This window comes from Cryptococcus neoformans, chromosome 6 (assembly GCF_000149385.1).
Source record: "Cryptococcus neoformans var. neoformans B-3501A chromosome 6, whole genome shotgun sequence".
Classification (NCBI taxonomy): Eukaryota; Fungi; Basidiomycota; class Tremellomycetes; order Tremellales; family Cryptococcaceae; genus Cryptococcus; species Cryptococcus deneoformans.
The window spans coordinates 1,150,622-1,178,055 of NC_009182.1; the positions used below are offsets into that span (position 1 = coordinate 1,150,622).

The following is a 27,434-nucleotide window of genomic DNA, read 5'->3' on the forward strand; positions in this document are numbered from 1 at the left end:
GCGGCGTGCGGGTTAATGAGCGTGTGGGTGGCGGTGTGCCTTGTGAGTGAATCGGCTGGCGGATGGAGAAAGTGCTTGATGGATGGAGAAGGAAGAAAGAAAGACTGAAAAGAGGCGGTCAAAGCGTCTTCCCCGTTGTCCGTATCCAAACACAAACAACAGGTGCGACGCCCAGGCCTGACATATCGCCCGCCGCCGATTAATTTTCGTCCCCTAAAATACACGTGCATCCCACGTGCACTTTCCGACACGACAGGCAAAGCGGACGCGACCGCCAAGTACCCGCCGTTCATTTTCTTTCGGCTCGTTCCCGGTCCTCGCTCGCGCGGATATCTCTTTCTCTCCCTCTTTTCTTGCTCGTACTTTTCACCGCCAGCTGCAACAGAGACGTCGCTCTTTCAGACTCAAACCAGGGCTTCTAGACTGCCAAGATGCCTGCAAAGCGAATGCCCCGAGTCTACCTCGTCCGCCACGGTCAGTGCTTCCGCCGTCTACCTATCAGGCCATGACTGATATCCTCGCAGGCGAGACTGAGTGGTCCTTGAACGGCAGACACGTGGGTCTCATCTGGTTCACATGCACATATCACATACTTATGTCACCATAGACCGGTGTCACTGACATTCCTCTCACCGCCAACGGTGAGAAAATGGTCCTTGAAATGAGTCCCCGGATGATTGGCCCTGGAAGTGCGTATCTCAGCTCACCTTGCCCACGACAGCGTCTGGCTGTCCTCCCGTTTGACACTCTATGCTAACATTTCAAATGAAAGAACTCATCAACCCTGCTCATCTCCGGCACATCCTCATCTCCCCACGCCGACGAGCTCAACGAACCGCCCAACTTGTGAGTTCCTCGTCCTAGGATTCAACAGCGACCTTTTATGGCATGGATCACTACCCGGAAACCCTTGTTTATGACATTAGCTTATCAACCCATCTCATACTAGCTCTTTGGCGAAAACGCACCCCCCGAGTGCAACATTATCACCGACCCCGAGGTTGCTGAATGGGACTATGGAGCGTACGAGGGAATGCTTTCCAAGGATATCAAAAAGGAAGCGCCCAACTGGAGCATCTGGGACGACGGGTTAGTCACTCACTCATACCCCTCTTCCCATATATACTCACTCATACCCACTTTGAACCCAGCTGCCCGCCCGGTGAGACCCCCGGGGAATCCCCCGCACAAATGTCCGCTCGGGTCGACCGTGTCATCGCCAAAGTCCGAGCTCTCCACGCAGAGGCCGAAAATGCGGCTGAGAATGCAGACGAGGTCGACTATTCCGACGTCATGATCTTCTCTCATGGCCACTTTTCTAGGTGTTTCATTGCGAGATGGTGTGACTTGCCCATCAAGGCTGGCTACCATTTTGCTGCCGAAGCTGGAGGTGTGAGTTTCCTTTTTTCTTTTTTTTCCGTGGAGTAGTATGGTAAAAGAGGATGGAGCGCTAATGTTGGGACGTAGCTTGCTGTTTTGGGTTACCAACACAAGTCCCTCAAGGAGCCTTGTAAGTAATACCGCGTGACCCCGCAGACTGGAGCCGACGCTCATTGATGTTTACAGCTCTTCTCGGTCTCAACTGGTACACCGAGGATGCTCTTGAGCGCCGTTAAAATGACTCTGCTCTCTACTCAACAGCCAAGTCGATGGCTGGCAGAAAAGAGGTGAAGACCTCACAGAAGGTCCAAAGAGTGAATAGAAATAGCCCGTCATTATCTGTAGACCGCGTCATAATGAACTATCGTGTATGCAACACTACAGCTTGGAGCAGACTGCAATGTCGATCACCGCCGTGTACGTAGTATGAGAGCAGATTCCGGTCTTCAGTTGTGATTACGTGGTAGCCGCTATCCACGGACCACCGAACGGCTGAACCCGCGTACATCACCTCCCGTGCCTGACTCCACTATCGACGACCAGCCAGCTGGCGGACAATTAACGAATATCGAACGCATAACACCAGTTTCTATTTGTCTTTCCACTCTTAATGCTTTAACCCAGGAATCAGTGCTCCTCAAACAATGCCAAGCGACAGCGAAAATGCCCCAAGCCCAGCATCCAAAGCGTTTGCAGACCGTCTAGCCAAATACGCCTACGTCTCAACCTCTTCTTCGCCTTCACCTCGGATGAACCCTCTCAGACGCTCCACACGATCACAAACCTCAATTTCAGACGCCGCTAAGCCGTCTATACCTTTAACAACATCTCAAGAGAGGATATACGATAGAGGATCACCCCTGAAAAAAGTAGCTTCATCCTCGTCTTCTTCCATATCGTTGTCCGCGACAAAGAAGCGCTCAGCAAAATCAATCTCAAAGGAGGACGACGAGTTTCAAGATGTCGATACTGAAAAAGAGACCGATGATGAGGATTACAAAGGAGGGAGATTAAATTCGGGGAATCTGAAAGGCGGGAGAAAATCACCGATGAAGAAAGGAATCAAGAAGCCAAGGGGTTACGCTGCTCCCGAAATGTATGAGCATCTCAGACCGCTGAATGACTTGTTAGTTAAGGGACAAGATTGTGAGTGGTACCCCCTAAACCCGTTGAAAAGGCTCCTGTATCTGGTGTGTTCAAAAAGGGACGATCGGGACTTGGAAAGCTAATACAGTGCATTTTTGGTGGCAGTGGTGTTTTGTGGTATCAAGTGAGTCTTTGGTCCACTTTATCCCTTCCGGACATTTGATTTCAAGTACAAGACTGACAAACTATGTACTGTAGTCCAGGTGGGACAAGTGTCTCAATATATATGGTCCCAAGGGTCTCACAAGACGAATAGGGAAAATGTCTTCTACTTTGGGCCATCATTTCGCCCATCCAACCAACAAGTTTTGGGTACGTATTGTGACTCCCAGTTTGTCCATGGCCTTTCCAAGCTTTAATTTTGACAATACCACCGTTTTGCACCATTATATAGAAAGCTCTTTATCAGTCGGGTGAGACTCCCTATAACTTCATCGTACGAACATAGGATAATGTTAATTCGTAATCTCCAACAGGGCTTACTTCAAGATTGATGTCGCCGACTGAAGATTATAAAGTCGTCGACGAGTATAACTATGGTCTCGTGCGTCTGCATGTCGGCTGCTATTTTCCTATTTTCTTTGAGATCTAACACCTTTTGCAGACCAACCTTGTGGGCAGACCGACTTCCGAGGTACGTTCGCACTCTTCTACTACGCAATGTTCGGCACTAATCACAAGAACTCTAAATTCCCTCCTTCAACAATAATGGTACAGCAAAGTGAATTATCTACCCTGGAAATGAAGCTGAACACTATCAACTTGTTACAAAAGTTCATAAAATACCAGCCCAGTGTCGTCTGTTTTGTGGGGAAGAAGATCTGGGATGTATTTGAGAGTGTAGTTGGGAAGACGGCCGAGTTTGACGAGACTGTGAAACAAAAGGTCAAGCTGGAGGGTGAAGTTGAAAATGGAGAAGGCAGCGGTGACGGGGGAAAAGGAAGGAGCGTGGTGACACTCGCTCCGACACCGGAAAGAGGAACGGTCAAGATCGAGCCGGCCGAACTGGGTGATCAGCCGTCCCTATTTCCACTCTCGGCCAGTCCATCGAAAACCCCGCAACTTACACCGGCCCAAACTGCTTCACTCTCTCCAGCCAAAGCTAGAGCGAAAAAAGGAGCTATCAAGCCTCCAAAAACACCCTTTAGCTTCTCCCAACCTCGTGCACTGAGAATTCCGCATCCTCCTGAAGAGAATGGAGGTGAAATCAAGTATACGTATTTCTTTGTGGTACCGAGTACTTCGGGGCTGGAAAGGACACCTGTGAGTCACGGCCAATCCCTCAAGGGTGTTGTTATCAGGTCTATTGACCGATGTGAAAGTTTCCGGAACAAGTGGCCAATTTTGCAGCCCTCAAGGCATTGGTGGATGAGCTGAAAAAGGGTAGATCCCTGCAGGGCGATTTTCTGAATATCAGCGTGGAAGGTGTAGAGGGTACTGTGGAAGATATGCGGCGGGCAGCTATCTTAAAAAATGCTCTATGACTAAACATACCGCATGGGCGTACAACTGATTTGGAACTTCATATATGCGGCCGAATTGTTGATATCTTGCTGCCATGGTTAAGAAACTCTTTCAATATTTGTACAGTTAAAGACTCAGTAAGACGATGATGAGATGAAGACGACAGCGTCAGACTGTTATGTGCCACGCCTCAATGAAAGGCCTTGTAAATGCATGCGTAAGAGAAAGATCCTTTGAAATCACGATGGAGATGTCCTAAACCCGAGTCAAGGCCCTCCAATCTATCCCATACTCAAAGAGTATGAGACATAAATGAGCCTCCGGCTTATATCAAAGTCAGGATTGCAAACCAGACATGCTAGCTTGCAATGGTCTTTTGTATACCCCTCCAATGGGTACCGCCAATAGATGAGAGCTAGAGGCAGGGGGCACGAGGGTTACTCGGCTATGGAGGGGAGCAAGGCGAGAAAGATCGGCTTTAAGTGAACGAACAAATTGCCTGTTTGATGATTGATGACCGAAATAGCTTGCATTTGCTGTTGATAAACTGAGAGGGAAAGATATGGGATCCGTAAATGCCAAGAGCCGATAACAAAAGCTGTGATCATTACTCTATGTCGAGGTATCGAGAAAAAAAAAAAAGACAAAGCCACCGAGTTGCGCTCGCTCGTGGACATCTTTTTGACGGTCGGGATTAAAGCAACAAAACGCGTTCTAAAAATTTGTTCTGATACAGAATTACGTAAAAGAATACAAAAAGCTGATTGCCCCAGGTTGTCAGGCACTGGTCTGGTGCCTTTGGGCTTTGGCCGGCATTTGATGCATGATCCCATCAGTCGTACACATTCCGCCCAGAAACATTCTTGACATCTTTTTCTTTTACTCCCCTCTTCCCCCAGCAACCATGTCCCATCTCGCTCCCACATCCCTCGTCCGCCCTCATAAAACGTCCATGGCGGAGCTCAAATTACGTCGTCTGAACGAACACAACGCCCGGCTTCGAGAAGACCTCGCCCGGCCCCGAGTCAGAGTCAGTGAAGCTTCCATCAGTTTGATCAGGTACTGCTCGAACACAAAAGACCCTCTTTTGCCATCGGTCTGGGGACCTCCTGGGAAGGGGGAAGACCCCTATGCACCTCCAGATACTGGGTGCTGCATTAGTAAGTGCCCACCACTGTGTACTGAGGGGAAAGCGCCAGCTCATTCATTACCGCCTCAGTCATGTAGCCCAGGCCTAGGCTTGTCCTTCATCTTCTCGTCGACCGCTTGACTCCTCATAATATCATTAACCAAGCCGAAATACATTGTAACCTACACTCAACCTCTTGTAACATCTACATTATCACATCGTTGTAATCACCACGCTTGACATCTCCGTTAGTCAGCACTCGAATAACTGCTGCGCATCCATCATCACCCATTAAAGAAAGAAGAGAGAAAAGAATAGAAATGAAAGAACCATGACTGGGATCGGACGAAGGAGGAGGAAGAGGACATCATCTATCTTGGGCTTTTAGGACACTTCATCGGACTTTTTATATGTACTAGTGGGCTTAATCTGGGATCTCGGTTGATATCTCGGGCATTGACAATTGACGACGCCGTGGCAGGCACATGCGAGATAACGTTACATTTATTTTGACGAAGATAACGTCTAACTAATAACCAACTGAAATCTAATCAAACTCATTCCTAGCAATCCTTCTCCTCAGATCACTCCTAGATACTCCGCCCCTCAAATCCTTTGGTAAAGCCAGAACCTCCACGTACGTACACGGGAAAATGCCTTTTCTCCCTGCTGAACCTTCACTTGCTAGCCTGCCCTCCCACCACTCACTACTGTCGCCCGCATAATCTAGCACAATCACTACATCACCAGTTTTGAAGCCCAAATCGCCAGCAGCACCGGGCTTAAAGTCGAACATGGCGACAGCACGGGCGTACCCATCGTCGGTCGTATCGAGCCCAGGTTTGAGGCGGATCTCGGGTATGGGAGAGGAAGCAGACAGTTTACGTGGGCTAAAGTCGTAAGAAGGCGAACCGTATCGGTCCGACTGGTGGCGGTAATCCTCGAAAGGCCTACCGGCCGAGCTCGATCTCAATCTTCCCATTGCATCATCATCAGAAGGCGGGAAATCCTTTGACGGTGAGCTTTTCCGCCCAGGAGAGATATACGAAGAAAAAGGCCGGGTCTTTTTAGAAGGTGAATCGTATCGTTGCTGATCTTCAAACGATGACCAATCCGTCTTCGCAAAATTGGATATACTTTCGCGCGGTGTATAGTCAGGTTCACCAGATGCGTGGGCGTAGCTAGTGGATGTGGAAGGTTTCTTGGGGTATTCGAGGATATCGTCAAATGGTGGACGGTTAGAGCGAGAGTTGCTCCTTGAGCGGGTGTCATTGGTAGAAAGGCGGTCGAAATGAGCAGACAGTCCGTGGCCGTTACTGTCCCAATGACCTAAAAGATCCCGGTCTCCGCCATCAGAATTATTACGCGATCTAGGTTTTGCGGAGTTGAAAGACGCAGAGTCCCATTCTCCAAGCAGATCCTTGCCTTTACTATCCTCCTTGAGCTTTGCAGCCGTCATATACGAAAAGGGCTGAGGTACTTCCCCATCTTTCCTGAGCGAGCCACTCCTCGCCCTTCCAGCACTTGTACCGTTACCAGTACCAACTCCAGTAGGTCCTTGAGAGTCCCAAGTGAGACCAGCATTATACGCTTCTGACGTATGTTGCGGCCCTGTACTCCCCTTCCTGGGGCTGGAAGTACCGCTGGAGAATGGATTGAGTATGCTCGACCGCCGGGGCATACCTGGTCGCGATGGCGAATTGGATCGATCAGGATCTTTACCAAACAGACTACCCGCACGTTTGCGCCCGGAACCTACACTACCCCCAGCACCAACGCCCTCTCCAAACACATATCCTCCACCGCCTTTACCAGCTTCAGGTGTGCTCCAACCCATTCCACCACCCTCCCCTGCCTCATCCCTGCTTGTCCACCTTTGTCCTCCAGGCAGACCGGTGGATTTTTCGAGTTGGTCGATAAGGACGTCTGCCCATTCTGGAGGGTCAAACATTCCGGAGAGGATTTGCTTTGACGATGGACTTCCTCCGTAAGCAAGGCGGTTGGCGTCTTGACGTTCAAGAATGACGGAACCTTCGACGGAAACACCACCAAAGAGACCTTTAGTCTTGGAGTAAGAGTACATGGCGGCAACTTTTCCCTTGGAATTGAGAGCACCGGATCCTTCGGCATTACGTCCAAGAGGTCCCACAGCGACCTGTCGGAAATCCTATGGTCAGCGACGTTGCAGCTTACAAAGGTGAAGGTACACACGGATAGATTACCACCTATAGTGAGTGAACCAGCAGACATGAAAGAGGTCACTGCCGACCGAGACTATGCTAATTATAAGAATTACACTTGGCATCTATCAACCCATGACCCACGTTTAAAACGATCAAGAAGTCGGTCACCCTAGTAAACATTAGTCTTCCGCTCCTTACCATGCCTCTGTACTCACTCAGCTCCTGCTTGGCCACCAAACCCTAACCCTCCTAATCCAATAGCACTAGGCGGCGACCATGCTGATCATCATGTCAATGCAGCTCTCGATACTAGAGGGTTTTACTCACATCCATCTGGTAAACGTGCGACAACAACACCTGACCCCGCTCGTGCGGAGAAGAGGAAACCAGCCTTGAAGACCGTGAAAATGGCGAAACCTTCTGCTCTCTCCAGAACTGTCCTCGGAATGACCTGAACCAAGGTCAGTAAAATCTTCAACAAGAGAAGAGAAACGGGTACAGTAGGCGGAATGAACGACATACTTTGTCTAATCCGTTGTTGTTTGCATCCACAAAACTTCTCACTATTCTCCATCATAGTCAGCCGTGATTTTGCAGACGTTGCGTGAATTTGCTGCCATGGAGGGTGCTTGAAAGGCACAGGAGTGGTGACGTACAGATCTTGGCAGCTTTGCGTGACTCCTCTTGAAGACGGACTATCATTGCCATGTTCATAAGCACCAAGCTTCCCAAGGCAGCAAGGACATACCTGGTATCGGACTATTGAATCCCATCTTTGCCGCTGATCAATTTTAATGTATACGAGGATGATGCAATGTCAAAATGGGATGGCGAGAGTAAAAGTGCCAAAAAGGGTGGACAAAGAGTGGATAATGATATGGTGGTGTCAACGTCATGAGATCGTCTCATCAGCAACGACAAAACCTCGGTCGCCGGCCTTATTACCCGGGGTCGATCACCGGCGTGCGTGTCTGGGCCACTTGCCAGCCGAACAACATAAATATATGAGCACTGCACTTGGGACTTGCTGAGGTATTAAAAAAGTCTGGATCTGCCCTCTACGCTGCGCTTCTTGACCGGCGGTGCAGTGTGCAGTCTCAGGTATGCATGCATCTCCAGTCTCCGGTGTTTACCCAGCTTTCAATTTTTCTAGAGGGTAGTTAACTCTCAGGCCGCGCCTCGGATAAAAAATCCCCCTCGAAGAGGACTCCGAACAAAAAGTGTCGCACTCCGCCAATTGTGGCGGCCGCATCGCACGTATCGTAATAATGGTCACGAGGGCTCCTCCAATAATCGAACGATTTGCAGATGTTGTGAATAGAGTTATGATCTTTCCGAGCAGATTGAGTGCACCTGTGTCATTATCATCCGTATATTGATAGTGGGAATGTCGACCCCGGAAAAAATTACTCGGCAATACCCACTGAAGAAGTACAAAATGGCAAAAAGAAGAACCAACGGTGGGGATCGAACCCACAATCTCCCGCTTTCGGATCAGGTATTAACTGATTGTACTAGGAAGCGGACGCCGTAACCGTTTGGCCACGCCGGCTGCGACAGTTGTTGTTCTTTTGTCAAAAATATCCCGGTTGGTTTTATTTTTTACGTAACTGGAAAGTTCTCCTTGCCACCTGGCATCCGACGCTGTGTGCGGTGAGATCTGCGAAGGACTCCGAAAGAGAGCGGCGGTGTCGTCGTAGATGTTGTGTGTCTGCTGCTGGATAATTAATTAATTGCGATAACGATTCGATTTCCATCCAATTCTATTTTCCCAAAGTTACTTACTATTCAGCAACTCATCCTTGCAAGAACACCCTCAAGATGAACAAGCCAAACTATCCAACCGTACGTGCTCTTAATCCATCAGGCAAAATGCTTGCCGGAACCTGGTCCGCCTCCACCTGAGGTGTCCAGGTCCCAGTATCATATCTAAGGCAAATTATGCTAAAAGCACCGTCTTCTTATAGATGCAACAGGATGGACAGCAGATGTACCAGGCTTCTGACGGCCAGTGGTACCCTATGAGCGCCATGCCTCAGGACTGGCACGGTTCCCAGCAGCCCCCTCAACCCGGATACGGCGGCTATCAACAGCAGCAAGGTTACCAGTAAGTTTACACTCTTCACGCTCGATGCATGATGCTTGAGATAGTACTGACATGCATTACCAGTGGTCAACAACCCATGTACGCCACTCAACCTGTGTATGTCGAAAACAACCGAGGTGCCGGTGTCGGGGCTGGTGCGGCCACTGGTATTTGTGGTTAGTCGACTTTCCTTTTATCCCATGCTCCTTTCAAGCCTAGTGAATTCGTATGATGCTGACATATGTACTATAGCTGGTCTCTGTGCTGGCCTGCTCTGTTTCGACCTTTGTCTCTTCTGCTAAGCGACAACGCAAAACCAGGTACGACAATGTTTTGTGCGCAGCGAAGCGCCAAGACAACGGAGAAGGAAGTTCGAAGCTCTCTGGGGAGAAGCACGCATATACAGCAGGGCAGGGGTCAAGTAGAGAGTTGGTTAATACACGTGCCGGCCTCTCGTTGTTGTACTGTATAGACACTCAGGATTGATGCAAGAATTCTATATTGGTATCGTGCTACGACATGTCGGTCGATATCATGCATGACCCTAAAAATGTAAACAACAAGATACGAAGTAGTATGCTCAACCCATCAACTGAGAAGCATCCTCTGGTGGTCGGATAGTTTGTGAGAATGTTAATAACCTGATATCTATCAGTAGGGTAGGACCACAGAAAGAATGAACAACTCACCTTTTAACCGCCTGGATGTACTTTCGAGTTACCTCGTCATTCAATACGTGCGCAATATTATCCTGTCCAATCTTCTCTCGTGCACTTCGTTCGTGAATACCAACACTCGTCACACCAATAGGCCACGCGGCATTACCAATAGATAGCCTTAAATAGGCGTCATTTGCCTTCTGATACGACCTACTTTGCATATGGTGGACAATTTCTGCCAACAGGCGAAGGACGTCGGGGGCAAGATCTCTTGAACGAAGAGAACGGAAGAGGGGTTTGAGGGACTGGGCGGATTGGACCTGGTTGGCAGCAGCCAGTTTTCCTTGGGTAGAACGTCGAATTTCTTCGGGACGGTTGTCCATCCACTCTTCCCATTCTTTCAATACTCCCTACTAGGATGTCAGCTGGCGATGCACACCTTGAGGAAATACTACAGACCTTCAGCGCGTAGTAAATAATTGGATAGAGCTTATTGGGGTCTGTCTTGATCAATTTCAAATCCAAAATACCCATATCCACGCCCTTCTTCTTCTTGTCATCTTTGCCCTCTTTCCCATCGACTTCTTTACTATCCCCTTCACCGCTTGCCGCTGACCCTTCCTTTTTGCCTCTTTCTTCCGCAAGCCTATGAAGCTCCCTCGCTTTCCTTTCCACATCTTTCTTATCAAGCCCACTTTCCATTTCCTCCAAAGCCTTCTTAAAGTCATTTCTTCCCTGTCCACCCGACGGTCCTCGCTCCTCTAACAGCTCCAAAGCGCGTAGACGCAAACGCCTATCCTTGTCTGACTCTCCAAATAGTCTAATCGGCTGGCCTTTCTGTCGTAATCTCCGGATACATTCTTCTGGAGAAATGTTGAAACGTTCTTCAGATGGAATGGTTGGGTCGGGAGTGGACCTTAATGAGGATGGCGAAGCAGCTTGGACTCTAGCCAAAGCGGCATGACGTGCTTCGGCCTAAGCAGCGGTCAGTCACACGTCCGACACAGAATGGTTCACAGTACTTACTTTTACAGTCTTCTCTTTGGCTTCTTGAGCCTTTTTTGCCTCTTTCTCCTTCCTCTCCTCCTCCTTCTTTCGTCTTTCCTCTTCTTCGCGCATTCGCTCGATGTCTGCTCGTCGCATATATTTCTTCGCACCAGCATCTCCCTCGGGGACTTCGAGAGCCTTGCGCTTTGCTGAAATTTCGGCGAGGAGAGCGTCCATTTTTATTACTGATTGTAAAATGAAATGATGAAAATAGATGGATAGTTCAAATATACGTATGGTTCGTTGAAATGGACTGGATGGCGAGGGAAATAATTGCCACAAATAATAGATGGCTCGGGGAGGGCCGCCGTCATCGCAAGATCGCATTATTCACTGCCACCCACCGTTCGTAGTAACCTTGAGACGACGACGGACTTTCTTTTATCGAAGACTTTTTCTTTTCTCTTATCTTTATTATCCCAAACCATACCCGCAATGGCCAAGGGTGAGTTTACAAGTATATCCCAGCTGGGGCGTCGAAGAACAAGGCGTCTCCGGTCCTAGACATCGCAAAACCTTGATCGCTCACTACAAACCGATCGCTAACCATCCCGTCATGTTCTAGTCCCTCGTTCTTTCCGACTTCTCTCGGAGCTCGAACATGGTGAAAAGGGTATCGGAGACGGATCATGCTCCTATGGTCTCAAAGATGGCGATGACATTGCCATGTACGAATGGAATGGGACAATCTTGGGTCCTCCTCACTCTGCGTTTGAGAACAGGATTTTTAGCTTGAGCATCTACTGTGGTGACAACTACCCAGGTAAGCTATATCGCTTGTACTGGACTGGTTTGGGCGACAAATGAGGGGAAATGAAAGACTATGAAGGGCGAAAGACTGACGATACGTAGATGTTCCTCCTTTGGTCAAGTTCGAATCTAGGATCAGTCTCCCATGCGTTAACCAACAAGGCTTGGTTAGTGTTTTTCATACGTTCTTTATACGACCAAGCCGTCAATACAATAAAGATGCGACGCTAAAGACAACGTTTGGAACGATATCGCTGATGCTCGCGTGACAGGTTGACTTTTCCAGAATCAACTCTATCTCCAAGTGGAACCGAAATTTCACCCTTGAGACTGTTCTCGTCGAGTTGAGACGGTAAGCCATAACCTTCTTGGTTTCATCGTAAAAACTTCCGTTGTGCAAAGGACTGACATCGTCTTCTTGCAGAGACATGGCCTCTCCTGCTAACCGCAAGTCCTCTCAGCCCCCTGAAGGCGTCGACTTCCCACCTCTTGATCTCCGTGCCCTTGCTCAACAGCGAGGCCTCTAAATCTCCTACACCAGCAATATTTTAGGCAAATGAGGCGTGTGATGGAGGAATGCCAAAGAAGTAAGGACGTTGGATGGACTGTCAGAAGTGGGCTGTAGTCAGGTAGAGTTTCATGTTCATGTTGAGATACGGTACATCGGTATGCAGTCGGAGATCATCACTGAGCTTGTGCAGGACCCTTGCAATCGTTATTCATTATCATGGAACGTAGGAAGACCATGAAAACTGAAAGAAGCTGAAGCGGCCAGTGCCGCCGCCGGAATGACACGACCTTTTTTCGGACCCATCGATTAAAAGCACGGACCTCGTCTGTACCTTTTCCGACTTTCCTTTGTTCCCGAAACAGGATGCCTTTCGATCAACGTCCTTCGCGACTTGCCATCTCATCTCATTTGCTTTTTATGGCCGACTGCTATTGTTCCCAAAGCGAGCTCAGGTTTCAAAGCGGCCCTTCGGAGCGCTGGGAATGCAGGAAATGGACGATCAACGACCCTACGTTGACCAAGGGACGCTGCGCTTGGACTGATCATGATGGATAATGGATAATTTAAGCAGAGATGACTTTTATTGTTCCAGGACAAAAGCTGTCAACTCTTCAACATTTCGTCTTTGGAACGACGTCGAGAATACTTTAGTCGACAATACTTTATTAACGTAACCACAGATCGTTCGATACCTCAATTTTGTTCTTCTTTGAACCACAACCAACTACCCAGTAACTGTTAAGCACTCAACACAGCACACAGTACCTTGGTATCTCAACATCCCACTTTTATCACTATGCCCTCTTTCATGTCACCTTCCTCTGGGGTCTCTATCCTGCCGGATATGCGACCACCAAAATCGCCACGCCGGTTCTTCACCTTCTCCATCTCAAGCTCAAGCCTGCCACCACTTCCACCCCTAACTCCTTCTGTCTCGCATTCTTCCAGAGGGAATGATCACTCAGGTAATGGCGTGACGGTCGTACGAACTCCACAAGATGCAGCTGGAGGCATGAGGCAAGCCGCCGGGCTCATTTCACCTCCTTCCAACCAAGCTCCACTCCCTCCCGTCCCACCTCTTCCATCCCTTTCTTCTCTCCCTAATCTTGCTTCTCAGGCCAGGTATCCGCAACCATCTACTGATACGCAGACCCATGGGTACCGTCACCAACCTTCAAAGTCCGTTGATAACTCCAATATCTATGCTTCTGGCAAGCTCGAAAGAATGGGGGTGCATAGAAGTACAAGTGCTCGAGATGATCTGCGAGGCGGTCTTAATAAGAGCACAAGGGGGCTAGTGAAAAGTCCTAGCGCAGCACCAGTTCTTGGGGAGCGAAATGAAAGAGAAGAAAATGATAGACTCGGACCTATGCCAACAACGCCGGGTAGACCTTTGAGAGGGTCATCATTTCTTTCGCCTGGTCATTCCAAGTCTCAATCTACCAGCGCTAGCTATCTAAGCTCATCATCTGCGTCATTCCACTCGCGATCCAAGTCCGTTGCTCGTTCACCTCGAACGTCTACTACGACCACGAGCTCGACATCGCCATCCATCTCCATCTCCACCCCTCCGCTCTCTTCTCCTGCCAAGCGACCGTCCTTGATCTCAAATCGATCGACAGTTAAACCTCTTCCCAGGTCCTCATCTTTGCCTAGGATTGATACCCCTTTCAGCGCTGCCCTTCTTTTGTGTATCCGTAAATCTCTTCCCAAGCTGTCGTCTGGCGAGCAGGACAGTATTACGCTGATCAACATTGAATTTGCATACTCTTTTGCGGATCCTCCCAGAAATGAGAGTGTGACTTTGCCCTTGGAAACGCTTAAGAAGGGTGGAGGAAAGCTTTACGATTGGGTGATGGACTGCTTAAAAACACAGGAGTATGAAGAAGAGAAGAAGGCTGAGGAAAAGGAAGCGATACGAGAGGAGAAAAAGTTGCCCGAGATGACTGATGGCGAGAGTGCGGAGGAAAGTGATTGGGATAGTGATGGCGATCTTAGCGCTTTGCTTCGGTAAGTCCATACGTTTGCAAGACTAAGGAAAGCAAAGTTAACCACTGAATTTCAGAGACGAATACTTCAAATCGCTGATCGTCTCATCGTCCTCCCCAGCATCACACACAACCCCACTTCCTTCTGTCTCATCTCCACCCACCAAGATTCTTGACCTCCCTCCTTTTGCCAATGATTCCAAATCACCTGCGCTCCCCAAGCCTCCCAAAACAACGCCAGGTTACAAACGAGCGCAGACTAGAAATCAGTACACTCAATTAGTTAGCAAGCCGCGTGTACCCGGTAATGCTATCGAGCCTGCCGTCCCTCCTTTGGCGTATGCTGCAGCTTCCCCGACAGGGTTGACTCTACCTCTTAACGTTAAGCGAAAGGGTAGTCGTCGTCTCTCGATTTCCCATATCAGCCAAGAAGCTGAGGCTTCTACACCCGCCAAGTCGAAGAAAGAAGGAGTTTTTACCGAAATGAGAGTTTTCCTCACCCGCGAGGCGGGAGTTTATCACCAAATCTCCCATAGACTGATCTCGGGCCAGTGGAACGTCTGGGCCAACATCGGCGGTAGAGAAGCTAGAGAGAGAGTTGAAGCAGAGCTTGAATGGCTGGGTATGGCTGATCTCTTACAAGAGATGAGGAGACCCACCCTTGGCTTGAATCCTAGTCGAAGCCGGAGTAAAGACCTGAACCTCGGTTTGGGACTGGGGCTCGGAGAGCAGGAGACGGGGAGGGTGAACGAGATGCTGATTGACGATTTTGGTACACCCGAAAGACCTGTTAAGTCTGAAAGACGAACGGAGGGTATAAAAACGCTTTGTGGAGAAAGGAAATTGGAAGGCAAGTGGAGGGAAAGGGCGAGAGAGAAGAGCCTGGTGCTTCGCGGTGGTTACATTTAGTTTAAAATTTAAGTAGTAGCATCATGTAGCGTACATGCGAAATAGCTACCTGAATGTTGTTCATCGAGCAGAGTATCATCTTGTGCATAGTCGGTCTCATGTTCTGCTGTCAATAGCAAGAAGTAAAGAAAGCTCTTCTCCGCTGGCGATTGTAGCTTATAAAGTTCACATTTTTGATGGCCTATTCCATCCGCCAACATCTGTTAAAATGATCAACGAATATAATGCCCGATGAGAGATAAATAATACAGGCCGGTCAGAACATATCCGAGCACGATCGAGCAGGGAAGTATTGGTTGGGGGATGATGATATAAATACTCATGTTTACATCGCCTCTCAAGCCGACCCTATATCTCTTTTTTGGCATATTCTGGCTGGGATTTGAGTGTCAATTACGTCGCTTCGGAATCTGGATCACTTGGGGATCACTCGTCAATGTGTCATCTGAAAAGCAGTCCGTTGAGTTGCCAACTTCAACGACATCGTCTACAAATCCGGACAGGATGTCTCCAAAGACTTCTCAGGAGGAAGCCTGTAGATTCCTGATAAATGTAAATTCGAGTCCTTGTGACCCAGGCCATTTCTCCATCTTCTTGGCACCATGGTATTCTATGCGATGAACGGTTGATCTTCATGGGCAAGTGCTTGAAAAATAGGGTGATCTTCTTCAAATGAGCACCATCGGGGTTAGCGGACATACGCAATAAAATACGGCTTGCCTTTAAAGTGAAGCTCAGATTTGATCATACGTAGTTTCTTCTCCTTGGGTCCTCAAATCATTAACCCCATTGCCCCCTTCACTATCTTCCGCGTTGCACTCTGATCGACATATCCAAATATTTCGGTGGTGTTGGTTATTCAATTGAGCTTGTTGCTAATGTCTCCGACTCCCTCTGCGATCCTTATTGCTATCAATTGCGAGTAGATCTCCCTCATCTTGAAAGATGTATGTCTGAGAACATGTGCTTCAATCGAAGATTATGAATGAATACCGGTTGAAAAGTCCTATACCAAATTCATAATTTATTAGTATGGCGGCCGTACCGACCGACGTACGTACGATTTAGCTGGTTTGTTTATGTCCTTTTACCATCTTACGTAACAACGTCTTACGTGGCTATGAAATTTGCTGCACGGTTACTCGCTGCAACTTTTTTTTTTCGGCTGGCCACCACAAAATCTCTACAATTTTACATTTTCAGCTCCATCGTAGAGTTATAAAAGATGGATGTGAGTATGCCACGTACACCGCTACACATGGAGCCCATAGCTAACCAACAAATAGCCCAATTACATCTCCACCCTCAGGCAGCTCCTCGAGGCTTCCATCGCCCCGGACACCAGCCTTATCAAGGCTGTAAGTGACTTCAAGTGCCACTCGCCTAACGTCGCTAACAAACATCGAACAGGCTACTACCCAGCTTAATACCCAGTTCTACAAGGACCCTAACTGTATCCCCTCTTTGTATGAGGTCTCATGTACTAGCGAAAACCCCGCTGTGAGTGGCTCGTGGGAGCCAGGGGTTTGAGGACCAGCTGATGGGCTACCACAGATCCGACAACTTGCTGCTGTTGAGTTGCGAAAGAGAATATCAGCCGGAGATGGTAAAATGTGGAAGAAGAACCCTCAGCAATTGAGAGACCAGATTAAGGAGAGCTTGCTTCAGCGATTGACCAGTGAAACTTCGTATGTCTATTGTTTGGTCAACGTGCCACTGGGACCCTTTGCTGACTTGTTACTTCCTTCCTAGCTCCATTGTTCGACACGCCCAGGCTCAGGCGGTTGCTGCTATTGCCGATATCGAGCTCACTGTTACCCCTCCTCAATGGCCTACTCTTATGCCCGGTCTTTACCAAGCCGCGGGCTCTGCCGACAAGGCTCATCGAGAGACTGCCATTTACGTCCTTTTCTCAATCCTCGACACCGTCGCCGAATCTTTTGAGTCTCACCTCCAAAGCCTTTTCAAGGTCTTCTCTGTCTCTCTCGTCGACCCCGAGTCTGCCGAGGTCCGAGTGACCACCCTCCGAGCCCTCGCCAAGGTTGCCGAATACATCGAGCCCAGCGACAAGCACGACATCAAGGCCTTCCAGGACCTGATTGTCCCTATGCTCAAGGTTTTGGAGCAGGCTATCAAGGACGGTGACGATGAGGGTGTCAAACACGGTTACGACGCCTTTGAGACTTTCCTTATTCTCGAGGCTCCTCTTGTTAGCAAGCATGTTGCTGAACTCGTGCAGTTTTTCCTCGGTGCTGCCAGCAACAAGGAAGTTGAGGACGAAATGAGGTGTGGTGCCCTCAACGTTCTTTCTTGGGTTATCCGATAGTAAGTTGGGTTTTGTGCGTGGAATGCCTCGTCTAACAGTTTCACAGCAAGAAGAGCAAGGTCCAGGCTTTGGGTCTTGCCAAGCCCATCATTGAGGGTCTTTTGCCCATTGGTTGTGAGGACGACCCCGAGGATGTCGACGAAGACTCACCCTCTCGACTCGCTTTCCGAACCCTCGACAACCTCGCCCAGGTTCTTCCTCCCCAGCAGGTCTTCCCTGTTCTTACCCAACAACTTCAAGTCTACATGTCCTCCGGTGACGCTCGTATGCGAAAGTCGGCTCTTATGGCTTTCGGTGTCTCCGTCGAGGGTTGCAGCGAGTACATCCGACCTCACGTTGACCAGCTCTGGCCCGTGATCGAGGGCGGTCTCCAGGACGGTGAAGTCATTGTCCGAAAGGCTGCTTGTATCGCTCTTGGGTGTCTTTGCGAGTGGCTCGCTGAGGAATGCGCTACCCGACACTCCGTCATCGTCCCCATCCTCTTCAACCTCATCGTTGACCCCGCCACCCAGAAGAACGCGTGCACTTGTCTCGACTCTTACCTCGAAATCCTCGGTGACGACATCGTAAACTACCTCACCCTCCTCATGGAGCGACTTCTTGTCCTCCTTGAGAACGGTACCGTCGCCGTCAAGATCACTGTCACCGGTGCTATCGGTTCTGCTGCCCACGCCGCCAAAGAGAAGTTCGTCCCTTACTTCGGTCAGACCATCCAGCGACTCGTTCCTTTCCTCGAGCTCAACGAGAACGACGAGCAGAACGACCTTCGAGGTGTCGCCACCGACACTATCGGTACTATCGCTGACGCCGTTGGTGCTGACGTCTTCCGTCCGTACTTCCAACCCCTCATGAAGGCCGCCTTCGAGGCCCTTACCATGGACAACTCTCGTCTCAGGGAATCTTCCTTCATCTTTTTCGGCATCATGGCCCAGGTCTTCACTGGCGAGTTCGCTCAGTACCTTCCCCAGTGTGTTCCTGCTCTTGTCGCAAGCTGCCAGCAGAGTGAAGTTTCCGAAGAGCTTGACGAGGAGGGCAACTCTAACCCCGCTCAACTTGCTGAGGCTTTCAGCATGGCCGCTGGTTCCAGCAAGAATGCTGGCGAGCTTCTTGACGATGAGGAGGACGACACTGACCTTGCCGCTTTGGACGACATGTTCTCCAAGGTGAACAGCGCTGTCGCCATCGAGAAAGAGGTCGCCGCCGACACCATTGGAGAGCTCTTTGCTGCTACCAAGTCTGCTTTCATGCCCTACGTTGAGGAGACCGTCAAGGTTCTCATTGACTTGCTCGATCACTACTACGAGGGTATCAGGAAGTCTGCTGTCGGTGCCTTGTTCCAGTACATCAAGACCATGTACGAGCTTTCAGAGGCTCCCGAATGGCAGCCCGGAGCCAAGATTGTGAGTAGACACTGTATCTTCTGTGTGCCTTGTTGATCCGTTCACAGGCCATCCCTCTCCATGAGCACGTCAAGAGCATTGTCAACTTGGTTCTTCCTCCTATTTTCGAGACCTGGAAGACTGAGGATGACCAGTAAGTTTGTGTTTCTACACTTGATTTTTTCTCCTTTTTTCGACGAATGAGGACAACTTTAACTCAGCTCACTCCGAGCCAATGTGCCATGAGGCTATCTATATAATTTATCTGATCTACTATCTTCTCTTTCAAACTCAAATTATTTGGCATAAGGATCGAGGCTAACGCTTTAACTCAGGTCTGTTGTCATCTTCATGTGCTCTGAGCTGGCCGACACTATGAACAAATGCGGTCCGGCTGTCATCGAGGGCTGTAAGTTTACTGCCCTGTAGCTATCGAAAGCAGCGACTGACGCTCTACAGACCTCGACGAGGTTGCCACTTTCGCCATTGAAATCCTCGAGAAGAAGTCTCTCTGTCAACAGGACCCCGATGGTGACGACGAGGGAGCTGCCGAGGCCGACTCCTCCGAATACGAGGCCGCTCTCGTATCCAACGCTGCCGACGTCTTCGGTGCCATGGCTACCGTCCTTGGTCCCGACTTCCAACAGGCTTTCGGCCAGGTCTTGCCCTTGATTGCCAAGTACACTGAGAGCAAGAGGACAAACACTGAGAGGTCTATGGCCATCGGCAGCTTGGGTGAGATCATCGTTGGTTTGAAGAGCGGTGTCACCCAATTCACCGAGCCTCTCTTTCAAGTCATCTCCCGAGGTATTGTCGACGAGGACCCCGACGTTCGATCCAACGCCGCCTTTGCCTCAGGTGTCCTCATCGAGAACTCTGACGCCGACCTCTCTTCCCACTACCCTGCTCTCCTCCATGCCCTCCACCCTCTCTTCACTCCTCCTGAGCACGCCCCTCCTGCTCTCTACAACGCTCGTGACAACGCTGCCGGTTCCGTTGCTCGTATGATCACCAAGAACGCCGCTGCTCTCCCTCTTGCCGATGTTGTTGCCGTTATCGTCTCTGTCCTTCCTCTCAGGTTTGACCCTCTCGAGAACCGTGCGGTCTACAAGGCTCTCTTCCAACTGTTCCGAACTCAGCCCGATCTCGTCATGGCTCATATTGACCATTTGCTCCAGGCCTTTGCCTATGTCCTTCTTGACCCTAGCCACGCCGATGACACTACAGATGAGACCAAGGCGGAGCTCAAGGCATTGGTTGAGCACTTGAAGAGCCAAGTGCCCGACAAGGTTGCTGCTGCTGGCTTTGCTTAAAGCGCGCCAAAGGTGTTGTTGTAGCGGCTTTAGAGCAAGTCTAAAAATGTAGATATATATAATCGAGGGCGGAAAGAAGAGAAGAAAGGAGGAAGGCATATTTTACGACATCATGAATAACCCCCCAAAACCATCCTGCCCAACCCAATCCCATCATAAACCGCATTCTTTCATCTTTTTTCTTCTTTTGTTAAACTGTTTGAAATATACCTCTAGTGGTCTACGCGATTCCCCCATCTTTGTTCATAGAGAGGATGCATGGGTCTGCTTTGTTTGGAATTTTCTGAGTTACTGTTGTGCAGTATATTAATGTGCTCTTCACCTCGTTTAAACTCACTGCATCGACCACTGGAAACTGAGATGTAGCGAAAGAGGCTGAGAAGAACAAGAAAAACCACTTACGTAACACACGCGGTAGAGATGCGACGCGTGCGACATGACCGGGAAATTGTATATTCGTCCTTTTTCATCCCTTCGTTTCCCTACTGCTCACCAAACGACATACGATCACGATGCCTCCCCGCCGACAGTCTCAAGCATCTCAAAGAAAGGGCAAGCAGCCCGCCCAAGAAACTCAAGATGACTCTGATGAAGAAACCCAGGGTGGCAGGTCAGGTCCTCTGACTGATGCGGTGAGTATCATTTGACGTGTCCGAAGCGTTGTAAAATGCGCGTTGTTACGATATATGGAGTAGAAATATTGCGGGACGGAAGCTGACGCTTGGAATAGGACATTGAATCTCGAGCGGGCATGTTGGTTAGATTAGCACTGTTCCAGGAGTATAAACGTATTCCCATAAGACGTACTGAAGTCGCCAAACAGAGTAAGATGCTGCGTTTTTGTGTTTTCGTATTTTGATGATAAGCCGCTGACAGATCTTCTTCACTTGCAACAGTCCTTCCTGATAATACACGAGCTTTCCCCCTAGTCTTTGCCCGCGCCCAAACCATTCTTCGTGATACTTTCGGTTGTGAGCTTTATGAGATCCGTGCGCGAGGCAAAGGAGACAGTACGGAAGATCCATCTCAGACCCAAGCCATGACCCAGACCCAGAAGAAGGGTAAGGGAAAGGGAAGGCAGCCTAATAGGGGGTTGGATGCGATCGACGAAGAAGAGGAGGAAGAAGATGAAGAGGAGGAAGATGCGACTATTACGCAAAAGGTCAAGAGGGGTCAGTCTAGTCTTCCTTTTGTTCGGGCTGTTGAACGCTGATACGTTCTGCAGAAACCGGAACCAAAGTATATATCCTTCAGAATATCTTGCCTGGTAAAATCATCGAGGCGATGGCAGAGCCTGCTCCCTTACCTCACGGTATTGAAGTTGAAGGCGACGATGACGACTCTGGTGCACTGTTACAATGGGATAAGGGGGATGGAGGGATTATCGGTCATGTTGGCTTGCTAGGTATCAGGACGTTGATCCTATCTCTCGTTCTTTGTCATAACCGAATAATCAATGATGGTACTTGACGTCTTTCGCAAAAAATCGCTAGCGCTAACATGAAACTCCCAGACCACCTGCACGCTCTTCTTAGACGTCTCAACCTTCACCGAGAAACCGTGCTCCCGTATGCGTCAAAAGACACTACCGACCCTCATCTCACTTTGGACAAGTATCTTGAACTTTTGGCGAAATATCAGTACCTCGAAAAGATCAAGAATCCGGGCCCTATGGGTCAAGCTGAAGGCGGCACCGTTGAATGGAAGTGGGGATCAAGAGAGGCGGAGTTTTCGTCCAAAGCGGCTGCCAAGTTTATGGAAGAGATGTACGTGGCTGCTAACCATTTAACCATTGAGAATGACTGACGCGCAATGCAGTATGCTTGGTAAGGAAGGCGAATCTGACAGCGAAGAAGAAGACGAGGATCAGCCGAGGAGGAGAGGACGTGGAGCACCGAGGGAGAGAGCGAGCAGACCACAGAAGAGGCAGAAGCTGCGTGACGACATTATCAAGGCGGCTGGCGGAGTACCCCTCAGTGGGAGGGATTAACCGCTGGCTATCATGTATACATACATTGTTGGATCTCGTTTGCGGGTTGCATGTATGTTCAGATCTTTTGGACTTCCGCATCTCCGTCGACGGTGGTTACGTAACATGATATTTCGGCTTCTTCGGGTGGTCCTTGCGTCTATTGATCTCGTTCCAAAAGCCCTATCTTTTATCTTTTTTTATCTCTTCTCCCCCGCCGACCATGAACCCCTCCTACTTTCTCCCGTCCGGCCCCTCACACTACAACTCCTCCTCGTCCTCCGCCTCCGCCTCAAACTCAAACAGCATCTCCCCAGAACCCCGTCACTCGGCCCATTACGGACAACGGCAACACCCGCACCAACATCTACATCCACAGCAAAACTACAACCACCAACATGCTAGCATGTCCGAACACGGTCAAGAAGAGTACCCACCTGTACCTCTTCAAACGGGGCCTATGATCGCGCCGCATCAGGATTTGCATTCCTTTCTAGAATCATTCTGGACGAGACAGATGGACACCGTCGAAGGCGAAACACCAGATTGGAAGAGTTATAATCTGCCGTTGGCGAGGATCAAGAAGGTGATGAAGAGCGATGAAGAAGTCAAGGTTCGTTTTCAGTCCTTTGGCTTTCGTACTGCGATTTCGTCACCTGGATACGATGCTAATATTACTTTACGTATAGATGATTTCAGCAGAAGGTGAATCGAGGCCACATAAGAATATCCACCGCAGCTCACTCACTGACCACTCTTCCTAGCGCCTATAATGTTTTCCAAAGCCTGTGAAAGTAAGTATATCATATTTTCACACCTGTCTATACCACCCGCGTATTAACACACGTGTTCCCTCCCGTCAGTATTCATATCCGAACTCACCTGCCGCGCATGGCTAGTTGCCGAATCGCACAAACGCCGTACCCTCCAAAAATCAGATGTAGCTGCCGCCATCGCCTACTCTGACATGTTTGATTTTCTGATTGACATTGTGCCCCGGGACGATGGTGGTGTTGGGGGTGGAGGGAGTGGCGGTGGTGTCGGAGGAAGCGGCACGGTGACGGGCGCAGGAAGTGTGGTAGCTGATGAAGGGATGGAAAGGGATGAGGACGATCCGGAAGGTGATGAAGGGGAAGGGGAAGGGGAAGGGGAAGGAGAAGGATTTGATGGTCAGGAAGAGGAAGGTGATTTGTATAGCGAGTATGTACAGGGGGATTAGGTTAGACGTGGAATCTTTTTGATATTGGTTCTGTTCTGTTTGTTTATTTTATTTTTGCTTTGTTTTGTTTCAGCTTTAGAATACATGTATCGTCTGGTTACATTTTTGGGTTAATATGCACCGGTATTCATCTAACAGTTGGACCAGATCCTTCAACAAGGCTTGACCCACGTTTCACAAGACCTCAAATATCCTTTCATCATTAACTAAAAAACCACAGAACCAACCTCAACCCTAAAGCACCCAATTCCTCATCCTCAAGGCGCATGTACACTCATTCTATCCATTCCGGCTGTCACACCTTCCACCCCTTGGCCTTGCTGCGTACCAGGAAGCGGCGGCGAGGCATATGCTCTACCATCGGGCACTGTCGCATATGCAGCTTGATACCCTTGGGCCTGCGCATGGGCGGGATAGTACGATCCTTGCTGAGACTGGGGCTGGGAAGGGTGTTGAGAAGAGTGAGGGGCTTGCTGTCTGACCCCACGCCTGTTGATCCCCAGCACCGAGACCTGCTACTCCAGGTTAAGTAACTTGTCTCGTTGGGGGACTGCTTGGTGGGAAAGAGGGCGCACCATGTGGTTGAGGTTGGACAGCGGTCTGGGCAGAAGGAATACGGTTGACTGACGTCGTACTGCCGCCGTGGTGGTAAAACGGCTGGTTGGGAGGGGGCGAGGCTGCAGCAGGATCCTGCTGGACTTGGGCAGGGTAGGGCTGCTGCTGGGCGGTATTGTCAGGGGGCTATCTCTTCTGGCGATAGCCTTCAACAGGTTAGGGACAACAAATGATCCGAGGGCCTCTTTAAATAGGCAGCCAGATCAATGCCGGAAGATGATAGCTTTAAGTAGACTTAGGGTGCTTGGGCATAAGGCTGCGGCTGTTGTTGCGGCTGCTGGGGGTATTGTTGGTAAGAATAAGAGTTTTGCTGTTGGAGCAGGGGCTGCGGCTGGGAGCGCACTTTTGTGGGACCCAGTGGCCGATGGCATATCCATCTGTGCGTCTTCGAGCACTTGCCTGACGGAGTTAGTCTAGCTGCTCGTTTAGATAGATGACTACGTGGTCTTTTTCGTTCAGATTCTATCCCTTACCTTAATTTTCTCTTTTGTAACTTTCTGGTCTTTCCTCATCACCATCTTGTACACTGCTCTCTGAGACTGTTTGTACCAAGGTGCTGAATGAATACCAATTCAACATTGCCGCCATTCTGGGAGACTGTGCGCGTTCCAGGCATGAGGTGACTTGATCTATGGCTGTATTCAGCCGGAGCTATCGAGCTCTGCAAGAGCATCATTGCTCGATCACCTTGTAGAGTGCACTTTGCCTTGTCCAAGAGCTGCTGTCTCTTTTCTTCTGTATGCGCCTTTTTGTTCTTGTTTTCTTTTGACCTCTGTGCAGCCTCGATCAGTCACAAGTCAATGAGGAAAACTATTGAACACATACAGCATCACATTCATTGAGAATGAAGGGAAGTCAGAGTTCCACCTTGAATGCGATGTCGGGTTATAATAGGACTATGATTTACCATCGGTAAGCGAAGTTGTTATGATTTTGAACGCACAGTCTCCCTTACTTTGGACACAAAGGCGATTATCAACCAAGCGCTTGGCTGAATATACACCGAGTTTATCTGCTGGTACAAAGTCTGTTGCAGACATCTTGATGAAACAAATCAGTGTCATTAGGGGTAAAAGAGGAAATTTGTCGTCAAAGATGAACTGCTTTGCAGCTCTCCAGTGCACGAGGGAATGTCTGTTGATGATGAAGATGTGAACTTGTTGAACTTATATTTATAAAGCACGGTGTAACGGGGAAACGCCCAATGCACGAGAGCGGAGATCCGAGCTTTTTCTCTTGCGGATGGAGCTCCTCTCGCCATATATGCATTTTTGGTGGTCTGAATACGTTTGATTATTTTATGCATGGTTCTGTCTCTTGTGTCGGTCCTACCTACTATTATTGTTCCTCCTAGATGTATTCGTTGTATAATCAACATCCATGATGGGTTTGTTTTTCCTTCATACTTTTGTCTTGAGATTCTCGAGGTCTGCAAAATGCTCTGTACTCGTATCCTTCATTATCCGTATATATTTTGCTTCTCTTGGCAGCTATTATCAGAAATACCTACTGTTCTGTGCCTTCATTTTGATTTAGGAGCTCGGGTGTGAAATCCGACTGGATACCATTTCATGCTCTTGAGGCCGTTGGCAGGTGCGGAATCCGGGGGGAAGAAGAAGTGGGAGGAAACGTACGGAATCACGAGATGATCAAGAAATAATCAGCAGGCTTATCCCAGGGTAAGGACATTTAGTCTCTTTTTAAAACTTCCATTGATTATTTTGGAAATCGGGATTGTCACTGTCGGCCTTTGTCTTTTCGGTGTCGTTGCCGGTCTCATCCAGAAATATACGCACCGGTACAAGTACCTTCCAAGTCTCTGGTCTTTGCTTGCGTATTCTGGGTCAATCCTTGGTTTATTGTCAAACCCGCGGTCACATCACGTAAATTGTTCCTCAACATTAGCCTTCGAACGAATACCTGACTCATGATCATCTAGTGATGCCTATATAGTGAAGGGCCCTGTCCTCATCAGTTGCGGCGGCGCGTTTTCAGTGTTGTCGGTAGTCAAATCGCTACTCAAGCTTCTGTTCCCCATGCAAACATGGCCCTCGCCATGGCTCTTTTGGCTCTACTCGTATCGGTGGTGCTATCGGCTCTGCTATCTCCCGCTGTGATTTGGACCGACCAACTTCCCAAGCATCTCCAAGCCAACCTTGGGCAGTACATGAACAGCACCCAGCTCGCTACCATCTATGGCTCTATCGCCAAGGCGCGAGCTGTGACTGAGCACCGTGACCTGGCGATCAAAAGCTACCTCGATACCGCCTGGTATCTCGAAGTCCCTACTCTTTGCTTGTGTTGTTCCTCTCGCCGCTGGTCTTTTGACTTCCAACTTCTGGCTTGGTGACTCCCATAACGCCATTGAGGTCGTGAAGAAGATTGTGATCAGGTCCGAAGAGGAGACTCGTGAGGAAGTCATCAGGGAAAAGGTCAAGGCGACAGAAGAGAGAATCGGGATAGAGGTTGGGAGGCTCTAAATGCAAAGAAGAATGTTCAGTTTACTGTAAACTATTGGCACAATCAGGTTGAGGTTTGGGGTTATATTATTTCTTTCCATAATAGACTTCAAGGCCACATATGGAAACGTTTGGCAGTCGTCAGGGGGTATGTGAGTGAAGTTCACTAGTCTGGTTTCAGTGTCGACGATAGAATGAGATTATCATCACAAATAATGGTACACACATAAGCCTTTACAACGGCTTTGGCTTATTGTTCCTGTACAAGCTGTCTCTGTTCCCCTGCAAAGGTTTCCTCTGCATTGATCAACGGTTTCCCGAAGTCATCAATCCCAAGTGCCTTCTGCCTACGCTTCCAAAGAAGGCAAATCACCTATGGTTCCTACCGGTCAGTAACATTTTAACCGAAGTCAATACCTTGACCTACCAAAAGAGCGCCTTGCATAGCTCCCGTTACTGCGTAGGGCAACCAGCTTGTCCAATCAGTCCCAGGCCTAAACGCCAAGCTCAGGACAAACAACACGCTGCCTGGTACTTGAATAGCCATCGTCCCTAAGCTGAGAGCACCAACCAACCTTGCCTTATACGTTTTGTGTATCTGAGGAGCGTATTGGAGAATTGCAAGGATCGTGGCAGACACGCCCAAAAAGGTAGCAAGGAGGCGAAGAAGGGGGTGAGGAGGTATGGTAGAAGGTAGATAAACCAAAAGAGCAAGAGAAAGGAGTAAAAGAAGCCCACTGGGATTGTAGTTAGATACTTTCACATGGCTGAGGGAGATCGACGTACAGATGAAGAGCTACAACGATACCAAGAGTCACAGCTAAGCGCCACTCAGGCGTTGTTGTAACTTTAGCTTTATTTGGCTCCTCTTCGTCATTTTCTTGATCTTGGACTGCGCCATA

General features: G+C 49.1%; 11 protein-coding genes across 11 annotated transcripts in view; 8 read left to right on the forward strand and 3 right to left on the reverse strand.

Moving 5' to 3' along the window:
• Positions 1-431: 431 nt before the first annotated feature.
• Positions 432-1,616, forward strand: CNBF3890 (hypothetical protein; the record flags this gene model as incomplete). The annotated part of the gene is made up of 8 exons (XM_769617.1): positions 432-474; positions 525-556; positions 608-689; positions 773-846; positions 950-1,089; positions 1,152-1,392; positions 1,468-1,510; positions 1,567-1,616. The coding sequence occupies 8 exons, from the start codon at positions 432-434 to the stop codon at positions 1,614-1,616; spliced, it is 705 nt and encodes a 234-aa protein (XP_774710.1).
• Positions 1,617-2,024: 408 nt separating this feature from the next.
• Positions 2,025-4,010, forward strand: CNBF3900 (hypothetical protein; the record flags this gene model as incomplete). Its single annotated transcript, XM_769618.1, has 9 exons — positions 2,025-2,526; positions 2,632-2,650; positions 2,725-2,729; positions 2,783-2,838; positions 2,921-2,939; positions 3,003-3,070; positions 3,131-3,160; positions 3,244-3,789; positions 3,849-4,010. The coding sequence occupies 9 exons, from the start codon at positions 2,025-2,027 to the stop codon at positions 4,008-4,010; spliced, it is 1,407 nt and encodes a 468-aa protein (XP_774711.1).
• Positions 4,011-5,666: 1,656 nt separating this feature from the next.
• Positions 5,667-8,075, reverse strand: CNBF3910 (hypothetical protein; the record flags this gene model as incomplete). The annotated part of the gene is made up of 8 exons (XM_769619.1): positions 5,667-7,274; positions 7,331-7,393; positions 7,444-7,471; positions 7,518-7,581; positions 7,630-7,753; positions 7,825-7,865; positions 7,959-7,997; positions 8,051-8,075. 8 exons carry the CDS (start codon positions 8,073-8,075, stop codon positions 5,667-5,669), a joined length of 1,992 nt encoding a protein of 663 aa, XP_774712.1.
• Positions 8,076-9,269: 1,194 nt separating this feature from the next.
• CNBF3920 (hypothetical protein) lies at positions 9,270-9,690 on the forward strand (the record flags this gene model as incomplete). Its single annotated transcript, XM_769620.1, has 3 exons — positions 9,270-9,409; positions 9,473-9,564; positions 9,641-9,690. 3 exons carry the CDS (start codon positions 9,270-9,272, stop codon positions 9,688-9,690), a joined length of 282 nt encoding a protein of 93 aa, XP_774713.1.
• A 278-nt stretch (positions 9,691-9,968) lies between these two features.
• Positions 9,969-11,271, reverse strand: CNBF3930 (hypothetical protein; the record flags this gene model as incomplete). The annotated part of the gene is made up of 4 exons (XM_769621.1): positions 9,969-10,029; positions 10,078-10,457; positions 10,507-11,022; positions 11,074-11,271. The coding sequence occupies 4 exons, from the start codon at positions 11,269-11,271 to the stop codon at positions 9,969-9,971; spliced, it is 1,155 nt and encodes a 384-aa protein (XP_774714.1).
• A 258-nt stretch (positions 11,272-11,529) lies between these two features.
• On the forward strand, positions 11,530-12,371 carry CNBF3940 (hypothetical protein; the record flags this gene model as incomplete). The annotated part of the gene is made up of 5 exons (XM_769622.1): positions 11,530-11,539; positions 11,660-11,857; positions 11,947-12,011; positions 12,117-12,196; positions 12,269-12,371. 5 exons carry the CDS (start codon positions 11,530-11,532, stop codon positions 12,369-12,371), a joined length of 456 nt encoding a protein of 151 aa, XP_774715.1.
• Positions 12,372-13,151: 780 nt separating this feature from the next.
• CNBF3950 (hypothetical protein) lies at positions 13,152-15,252 on the forward strand (the record flags this gene model as incomplete). The annotated part of the gene is made up of 2 exons (XM_769623.1): positions 13,152-14,365; positions 14,421-15,252. 2 exons carry the CDS (start codon positions 13,152-13,154, stop codon positions 15,250-15,252), a joined length of 2,046 nt encoding a protein of 681 aa, XP_774716.1.
• A 1,225-nt stretch (positions 15,253-16,477) lies between these two features.
• CNBF3960 (hypothetical protein) lies at positions 16,478-20,270 on the forward strand (the record flags this gene model as incomplete). The annotated part of the gene is made up of 9 exons (XM_769624.1): positions 16,478-16,483; positions 16,539-16,610; positions 16,663-16,752; positions 16,807-16,940; positions 17,005-17,577; positions 17,625-18,978; positions 19,026-19,111; positions 19,293-19,366; positions 19,417-20,270. 9 exons carry the CDS (start codon positions 16,478-16,480, stop codon positions 20,268-20,270), a joined length of 3,243 nt encoding a protein of 1,080 aa, XP_774717.1.
• Positions 20,271-20,782: 512 nt separating this feature from the next.
• Positions 20,783-23,458, forward strand: CNBF3970 (hypothetical protein; the record flags this gene model as incomplete). Its single annotated transcript, XM_769625.1, has 10 exons — positions 20,783-20,902; positions 21,001-21,094; positions 21,167-21,442; positions 21,496-21,732; positions 21,784-22,036; positions 22,089-22,246; positions 22,557-22,852; positions 22,929-22,944; positions 23,004-23,033; positions 23,103-23,458. 10 exons carry the CDS (start codon positions 20,783-20,785, stop codon positions 23,456-23,458), a joined length of 1,836 nt encoding a protein of 611 aa, XP_774718.1.
• Positions 23,459-26,117: 2,659 nt separating this feature from the next.
• Positions 26,118-26,553, forward strand: CNBF3980 (hypothetical protein; the record flags this gene model as incomplete). Its single annotated transcript, XM_769626.1, has 2 exons — positions 26,118-26,294; positions 26,356-26,553. 2 exons carry the CDS (start codon positions 26,118-26,120, stop codon positions 26,551-26,553), a joined length of 375 nt encoding a protein of 124 aa, XP_774719.1.
• Positions 26,554-26,782: 229 nt separating this feature from the next.
• The window catches only part of CNBF3990 (hypothetical protein), a gene marked incomplete at both ends in the record, with an annotated part of 1,353 nt that continues 701 nt past the window's right edge, over positions 26,783-27,434 (reverse strand). The window contains 3 exons of the mRNA XM_769627.1: positions 26,783-26,905; positions 26,960-27,269; positions 27,319-27,434. The exon at positions 27,319-27,434 is cut by the window's right edge and continues 94 nt beyond it. Of these exons, the coding sequence (XP_774720.1) occupies positions 26,783-26,905; positions 26,960-27,269; positions 27,319-27,434 (549 nt within the window). The remainder of the gene's footprint in view (positions 26,906-26,959; positions 27,270-27,318) is intronic.